The following is an 8,709-nucleotide window of genomic DNA, read 5'->3' as shown; positions in this document are numbered from 1 at the left end:
GTTACTACAGGTTAGTGGGGTCTATTCAGTAGCCTGTTACTACAGGTTAGTGGGGTCTATTCAGTAGCCTGTTACTACAGGTTAGTGGGGTCTATTCAGTAGCCTGTTACTACAGGTTAGTGGGGTCTATTCAGTAGCCTGTTACTACAGGTTAGTGGGGTCTATTCAGTAGCCTGTTACTACAGGTTAGTGGGGTCTATTCAGTAGCCTATTCAGTAACCTGTTACTACAGGTTAGTGGGGTCTATTCAGTAGCCTGTTACTACAGGTTAGTGGGGTCTATTCAGTAGCCTGTTACTACAGGTTAGTGGGGTCTATTCAGTAGCCTGTTACTACAGGTTAGTGGGGTCTATTCAGTAACCTGTTACTACAGGTTAGTGGGGTCTATTCAGTAGCCTGTTACTACAGGTTAGTGGGGTCTATTCAGTAGCCTGTTACTACAGGTTACTACAGGTTTACAGGTTAGTGGGGTCTATTCAGTAGCCTGTTACTACAGGTTAGTGGGGTCTATTCAGTAGCCTGTTACTACAGGTTAGTGGGGTCTATTCAGTAGCCTGTTACTACAGGTTAGTGGGGTCTATTCAGTAACCTGTTACTACAGGTTAGTGGGGTCTATTCCCTGTTACTACAGGTTAGTGGGGTCTATTCAGTTACTACAGGTTAGTGGGGTCTATTCAGTAGCCTGTTACTACAGGTTAGTGGGGTCTATTCAGTAGTTACCAGGTTACTACAGGTTAGTGGGGTCTATTCAGTAGCCTGTTACTACAGGTTAGTGGGGTCTATTCAGTAGCCTGTTAGCCTGTTACTACAGGTTAGTGGGGTATATTCAGTAGCCTGTTTCAGGTTAGTCTATTCAGTAACCTGTTACTACAGGTTAGTGGGGTCTATTCAGTAGCCACCCTGTCTGTTACTACAGGTTAGTGGGGTCTATTCAGTAACCTGTTACTACAGGTTAGTGGGGTCTATTCAGTAGCCTGTTACTACAGGTTAGTGGGGTCTATTCAGTAGCCTGTTACTACAGGTTAGTTACTACAGGTTAGTGGGGGGTCTATTCAGTAGCCTGTTACTACAGGTTACAGGTTGGGGTCTATTCAGTAGCCTGTTACTACAGGTTAGTCTATTCAGGGGTCTATTCAGTAGCCTGTTACTACAGGTTAGTGGGGTCTATTCAGTAACCTGTTACTACAGGTTAGTGGGGTCTATTCAGTACCTGTTTCAGTAGCCTGTTACTACAGGTTAGTGGGGTCTATTCAGTAGCCTGTTACTACAGGTTAGTGGGGTCTATTCAGTTCAGCCTGTTACTACAGGTTAGTGGGGTCTATTCAGTAGCCTACAGGTTACTACAGGTTACAGGTTAGTGGGGTCTATTCAGTAGCCTGTATTGCTACAGGTTAGTGGGGTCTATTCAGTAGCCTGTTTACTACAGGTTAGTGGGGTCTATTCAGTAGCCTGTTACTACAGGTTAGTGGGGTCTATTCAGTAGCCTGTTACTACAGGTTAGTGGGGTCTATTCAGTAGCCTGTTACTACAGGTTAGTGGGGTCTATTCAGTAGCCTGTTACTACAGGTTAGTGGGGTCTATTCAGTAGCCAACCAGGTTAGTGGGGTCTGCTACAGGTTAGTGGGGTCTATTCAGTAGCCTGTTACTACAGGTTAGTGGGGTCTATTCAGTAGCCTGTTACTACAGGTTAGTGGGGTCTATTCAGTAGCCTGTTGCTACAGGTTAGTGGGGTCTATTCAGTAGCCTGTTGTACAGGTTAGTGGGGTCTATTCAGTAGCCTTTACTACAGGTTAGTGGGGTCTATTCAGTAGCAACCCTATTCAGTCTGTTCTACAGGTTAGTGGGGTCTATTCAGTAGCCTGTTACTACAGGTTAGTGGGGTCTATTCAGTACTGTTACTACAGGTTAGTGGGGTCTATTCAGTAGCCTTTCTACAGGTTAGTGGGGTCTATTCAGTAGCAACCCTGTCTGTTTCTACAGGTTAGTGGGGTCTATTCAATAGCCACCCTGTCTGTTACTACAGGTTAGTGGGGTCTATTCAGTAGCCTGTTACTACAGGTTAGTGGGGTCTATTCAGTAGCCTGTTACTACAGGTTAGTGGGGTCTATTCAGTAGCCTGTTACTACAGGTTAGTGGGGTCTATTCAGTAGCCTGTTACTACAGGTTAGTGGGGTCTATTCAGTAGCCTGTTACTACAGGTTAGTGGGGTCTATTCAGTAGCCTGTTACTACAGGTTAGTGGGGTCTATTCAGTAGCCTGTTACTACAGGTTAGTGGGGTCTATTCAGTAGCAACCCTGTCTTTTTCTACAGGTTAGTGGGGTCTATTCAGTAGCCTGTTACTACAGGTTAGTGGGGTCTATTCAGTAGCAACCCTGTCTTTTTCTACAGGTTAGTGGGGTCTATTCCCTGACTTTTTCTACAGGTTTTCTATTCAGTAGCCTGTTACTACAGGTTAGTGGGGTCTATTCAGTAGCAACCCTGTCTTTTTCTACAGGTTAGTGGGGTCTATTCAGTAGCCTGTTACTACAGGTTAGTGGGGTCTATTCAGTAGCAACCCTGTCTTTTTCTACAGGTTAGTGGGGTCTATTCAGTAGCAACCCTGTCTCTTTCTACAGGTTAGTGGGGTCTATTCAGTAGCCAGTGGGGTCTATTCAGTAGCAAGTCTTTTTCTACCTATTCAGTAGCAACCCTGTCTCTTTCTACAGGTTAGTGGGGTCTATTCAGTAGCAACCCTGTCTTTTTCTACAGGTTAGTGGGGTCTATTCAGTAGCAACCCTGTCTGTTTCTACAGGTTAGTGGGGTCTATTCAGTAGCCTGTTTTTCTACAGGTTAGTGGGGTCTATTCAGTAGCCTGTTACTACAGGTTAGTGGGGTCTATTCAGTAGCCTGTTACTACAGGTTAGTGGGGTCTATTCAGTAGCCACCCTGTCTGTTACTACAGGTTAGTGGGGTCTATTCAGTAGCCTGTTACTACAGGTTAGTGGGGTCTATTCAGGTCCTGATTTTTTACATTGGAAAGTTATTGGTTTAAGTTGAGATGAACTGCAGATGAACCACACCATGCAGGGCCATGTGGCATGTTAGCTTTTCCTGTCCAAATAATTCCAGAGTTAATCATATACTGTTGCGTGTCTGATCCTTGAACTGTCTGATCTTTGAACTGACATGGAATAGGGTAGATACAAACACAATGCCTGCTTCCCAAAAGGAACCCTATTCCCTGTATAGTGCACTACTTTTGACCAAATGCACCCTATTCCAGAAAACACATTTTTTAAATGTTGATTTTTATTTTTTCAAACAATACAAAACATACCCATACAAACGACAACATCACACAAACATCGACTATATCACACCTGCTGAGACAGACCCACACACCCCCATCTCCAGCACCTGCATCACTCTCCGCCACATGGCCCCAAACTGCACCATTTTGTTTCTCTTGAATTGCCCACACACATTCAACATTTAGATAATAAAGAATTTGACCTTTCCATTGTGTTAACATAAGAGGATTGGTTGATTTTCCTGCTTTTAAGCATGTTTTTTTCCAGATGAATGGCGAGGATGCAGTGTGAGAACCCATCGGTTATCTCACTGCACCCTCATATGCCATGTTTGAAATATGCAGACAGACGGATTAAAATACATTTACATTGTAAAACTTCTGACAGCCAACATTCTAACTCCGCCCATAACTTTAGTCTTTAGAACGTTCCCAGAAAGCATGGATTATTGAGTCATACTTTTTGACAAAATGTTTTGCAATACATAGGGAATAGTGTGCCATTTGGGACACAGACAAAACTCTATCGGCCTTTCAGTTCCTTTGACATTTCACATTTTGCTGTTTGCTCTTTATAGCTGTAGACATGTAGTCTAGATGTGTATGTAATCATGTATACTAAACACATATTAAGGCAACAATTTCAAGGTTTTAATGAGTTACAGTTCATATAAGGAAATCAGTCAACTGAAATAAATTCATTAGGCCCTGGGATCGTCCAAGTGGATGGGACTTACTGCCAAATTCTCTAAAACAACATTGCAGGCAGCTTATGGCAGAGAAATGAACATTCAATGATCTGGCAACAGCTCAAGTGGACATTCCTGCAGTTAGCATGTCAATTACACGCTCCCTCAACTTGATACATCTGTGGCATTGTGTTGTGTGACAAAACTGCACCTTTTTAAAGTGGACTTTTGTCCCCAGCAGAAGGTGCACCTGTGTAATGATGCTGTTTAATCTGCTTCTTGATATGCCACACTTGTCAGGTGGATGGATTATCCTGGCGAAGGAGAAATGCTCACTAACAGGGATGATTTTATTTCAGCTCATGAAACATAGGATCATCACTTTGCATGTTGCGTTTATATTTTTGTTCAGTGTGTAACGATATACTAATCAGTTCTATTCCACTCTCCTCTCAGGTGTTGAATGGCTTTGTTCTGGTCAGGTAAAGGTCACAGCTGGTGGCACAATCTTCTATGCATCCTCCACCATCCAGGACTACCTGGGCTTTCACCAGGTAAAGGCTCTTTTTAACCAGGTAAAGGCTCTACAACAGGGCTTTCACCAGGTAAAGGCTCTTTAACCTCTCTACAACTGGGCTTTCACCAGGTAAAGGCTCTTTAAGGCTCTTTAACCTCTCTACAACTGGGCTTTCACCAGGTAAAGGCTCTTTAACCTCTCTACAACAGGGCTTTCACCAGGTAAAGGCTCTTTTTAACCTCTCTACAATTGGGCTTTCACCAACCAGGGCTTTCACCAGGTAAAGTAAAGGGCCTCTAACCTTTTAGCTTTCTATAAATGTAGTCTGGCTGACACCAGCTCTGAGTCTTCCTGAGACTGGAATGGCTGCTTTGATGTGTCTGCACAAAGCATCAATAGTGAAGGGTTGGATATCCCCATTTCAAATGGAATGAATCATGATCTGTTATTTTTGACATAGGACCAGCTTCAGCTTCCAGCCAGCCCTTCAGGGACAGGTAAAAACACACTGTAGCTATAGCACAAACCTCCGGAGTTTGGACATCGTCTAACATGATGAATAGGGTGCATAAAACATCACACACATTTTCCAAACGTTATAAAAGCCCTTCTACACTAAAATGAGTGACATATAGAGAACTGCAACTTGTTAAATGTTACGATCTTGTGGCTAGCAAGCAGCAACTAACGTTAGCTAGCGTTAGCTAGCATTGTTCAGCCCATAGAAACCCAGACAGCTAATAACTTTAGCTTGCTGGCTATCAAATCAAAATCGGCCAGCTAATCAAATGTATGTTTTATTTCAAATTGAACTAATTTGCTAATTATAGGCTGAACATTTCCTTAACCCACTAAAGTTGTTAATTTTCCTTCTTGGATGTCTTCGATTTACATAGAATGCACGTAAGATTCACATTGCCCTACTAGCTAGCTAGCTAACTACTACTGTACTACCCATGTTCAGTTCTGCACGTTTCCTCCCTGCCTCCTAATTTTGCATGAACATGAACTACCCTAAACATTAATAGATTACCAAAATCAGACTACAGCAAGTATGACCAGGAAAACCAAAAGCGAGATTAATCCTCTTTCATCAAGTCAGTCTGGAATGTCTAATGTAACAATTACTACTGTAAAGATAAAACAGAGAGCATGTACAACATTTATACTGTAAAAACAAACAGAGTGCATGTGCAACATTTACTAAAACAAACCAGAGTGCATGTGCAACATTTACTACTGTAAAAACAAACCAGAGTGCATGTGCAACATTTACTACTGTAAAAATAAACCAGAGTGCATGCAACATTTACAACATTTACTACTGTAAAAACAAACCAGAGTGCATGTGCAACATTTATTAAAAACAAACCTTTATTTGACAGGATGATGTGCAAATGCTATGAAGCAAAGTGCATGGAATGAATTTGAAATGTGAAGGTGTAAACTCAGTGAAAATGTAGAGTGAAGGTGTATTTCATTCCTCTCTGTACTCTGGTGCAGTGGAACAATTCTTGTTCAGGCTGATTCTGAGGGAAACACAGAGACCAACTGCAATTTGATCATAGAACAAATATGTCTCAGCTTGCTTTATGCAGAGTGCTTCGTAATGCACCTGTAATTAAAAAGTTATTCACACCTTATATGTCATCACTTTGTTGATAATTTGTGACCACTTTCAGTCCATAATGTGGGATGAAAAGGTCTAGGTGGCCTAGCCAGCCAGTGCATTTGTGGCACACTCATATGTAAGTGTTAGTTCTGACTGGGATAAAAAAGTAGGCTATAGATTCTTAATTCCCATCCTCATTCAAAATAAATAGTTATTGAAGCACGTTTGATTACTATGCTAGTAGTTCTTGCATTAAACAATGTTATGTATGGAGTTTCCATAGTTTAATCTAGTAAAAGTACTTTCTGTAATGCCTCTGTCGTGGAAATTCTACACAGGGTCACCCAAAGTCAATCTTAAATTAATAATTCGTTATTATTAGCACTGGTTCCAACCCACTCAATGCATCAAGTACACATGTCGATCAGGAGCTCTTCCGGGACAGTCCCTTTAGTTCTCTTATTTACTGCAGACAAGTTATATTTGCACAATTTATCTTATTCATCATTTCATAATTAATTAATCATTAACGTTTTCTTCATTCATGTGATCGAACAATACCTCATGAGGCTTCTTCTCTCTAGGCTGAGACTTTGAAACTGAGATATTGGGTCGAAGTGCCAAATTGCACATTTGTAGATCCTGATATTGAGGATTTGTTCAATCATTCACTAGCATGAACACAGAAATTGGTTATTAGAAGAGCACAAACATAAAATGCTCCATCACATTCCCTCTTACCAGTCAATCTGTGATGATTATCATTATATTTTAAGGTAAGCATTAGATTACAGCTTCTCTCAAAAGAAACCTGTTGTTTAACAAATCTGATAGGACCTTCAAAGAGTTGGTGCTGGCTTATCAGCTCAATATTTGTTACGAAAAACATTTACTTGAATCTACTTCAATTCTGGACAGTTCCACGCAATGGAAACATATCATTGTTTTAGTTGACATTACCTTAAATCATTTGTGCTACCCAAACTATTCAATTGAGTAACAATAATTTAACTTATCAAAAATGTGTTTTATTCATACCGCTGTCCCAAATGTCCCCACGGTGTCCCTTACAGCATGTTTGAGTTCAGTTAATACTGGCTGCTATCTATTGTTCCACAGGAAACCTATCTCTCACCCAAACACCAGATGGTGGCCTCTAATTTAATATCAGTCCCAATGCACAATCCATCTGTTCGTCATGTGACCTTCTATTGAAACATTTACTCTTCAAATTACTACGATATTGCATTATTAGAGTGCTATCTGAAAGCCACATATTACCATTCACTTTCTTATTTTCACTAACCTCCATATCTGTTTCCCTCAACTAGGACTTCACACTTATTAAATGTCTTATTTTAAGATGAACTGTAGATGGCGCGCTCTATCCATAATAAGTCTCTACCTAGCAAGTTAAACTCAAGTAACCAATTATACTTTCATACATTTGTTACGTTATCAAATCTAGTAACCCATTATACTATTAATTTCTCTATTTTGTACACCACATACGTAACGTCTCCGTTTGGGTGTGCAAGTTGTATATAATTATTATTTTCCTCCATTGTTACTATCAAATCTCTAGTAACCCAGTATACTTTTCTTTGCCAATTTCTCCTTTAGACTTGTGTTCTATTCATACATGGGTTTAGATATATACACAAGTTCTATTTAACAGCATATTCGGGAATAGTACCTTTCATATCTCTCACGTACACAGATTCCCGATATAACGTTACAGATCCTAAATGCCTACAGACATCCATACCACTCATGTGCATCAATGACTCTAAATGCCTACAGACATCCATACCACTCATGTGCATCAATGACTCTAAATGCCTACAGTCATCCATACCACTCATGTGCATCAATGACTCTAAATGCCTACAGACATCCATACCACTCATGTGCATCAATGACTCTAAATGCCTACAGACATCCATACCACTCATGTGCATCAATGACTCTAAATGCCTACAGACATCCATACCACTCATGTGCATCAATGACTCTAAATGCCTACAGACATCCATACCACTCATGTGCATCAATGACTCTAAATGCCTACAGACATCCATACCACTCATGTGCATCAATGACTCTAAATGCCTACAGACATCCATACCACTCATGTGCATCAATGACTCTAAATGCCTACAGACATCCATACCACTCATGTGCATCAATGACTCTAAATGCCTACAGACATCCATACCACTCATGTGCATCAATGACTCTAAATGCCTACAGACATCCATACCACTCATGTGCATCAATGACTCTAAATGCCTACAGACATCCATACCACTCATGTGCATCAATGACTCTAAATGCCTACAGACATCCATACCACTCATGTGCATCAATGACTCTAAATGCCTACAGACATCCATACCACTCATGTGCATCAATGACTCTAAATGCCTACAGTACATACCTTGTGCATATCAGTGGTTCTCAGACCATGTAGACTAATCATAGTGACTCAGACAATGACACTTCACAGACATCCATACCACTCATGTGCATCAATGACTCTAAATGCCTACAGACAATCACTGAGGCTTCTCTGGCCTCACTCTAAATCCTACAGACATCC

The 8,709-nt window shown here is 40.9% G+C and overlaps 2 protein-coding genes across 2 annotated transcripts in view; one reads left to right on the top strand and one right to left on the bottom strand.

Moving 5' to 3' along the window:
• The window catches only part of LOC135521300 (aryl hydrocarbon receptor-like), a 28,642-nt gene extending 25,207 nt beyond the window's left edge, over window positions 1–3,435 (bottom strand). The window contains exon 1 of the mRNA XM_064947218.1: window positions 3,382–3,435. Coding sequence (XP_064803290.1) covers window positions 3,382–3,435 — 54 coding nt within the window. The remainder of the gene's footprint in view (window positions 1–3,381) is intronic.
• The window catches only part of ahr1a (aryl hydrocarbon receptor 1a), a 359,463-nt gene that overhangs the window by 336,977 nt on the left and 13,777 nt on the right, over window positions 1–8,709 (top strand). The window contains 2 exon segments of the mRNA XM_064945028.1: window positions 4,435–4,464; window positions 4,467–4,532. Of these exon segments, the coding sequence (XP_064801100.1) occupies window positions 4,435–4,464; window positions 4,467–4,532 (96 nt within the window).

This window comes from Oncorhynchus masou, chromosome 29 (assembly GCF_036934945.1).
Source record: "Oncorhynchus masou masou isolate Uvic2021 chromosome 29, UVic_Omas_1.1, whole genome shotgun sequence".
Classification (NCBI taxonomy): domain Eukaryota; kingdom Metazoa; phylum Chordata; class Actinopteri; order Salmoniformes; family Salmonidae; genus Oncorhynchus; species Oncorhynchus masou.
This window is presented reverse-complemented; position numbering and strand designations above follow the sequence as displayed.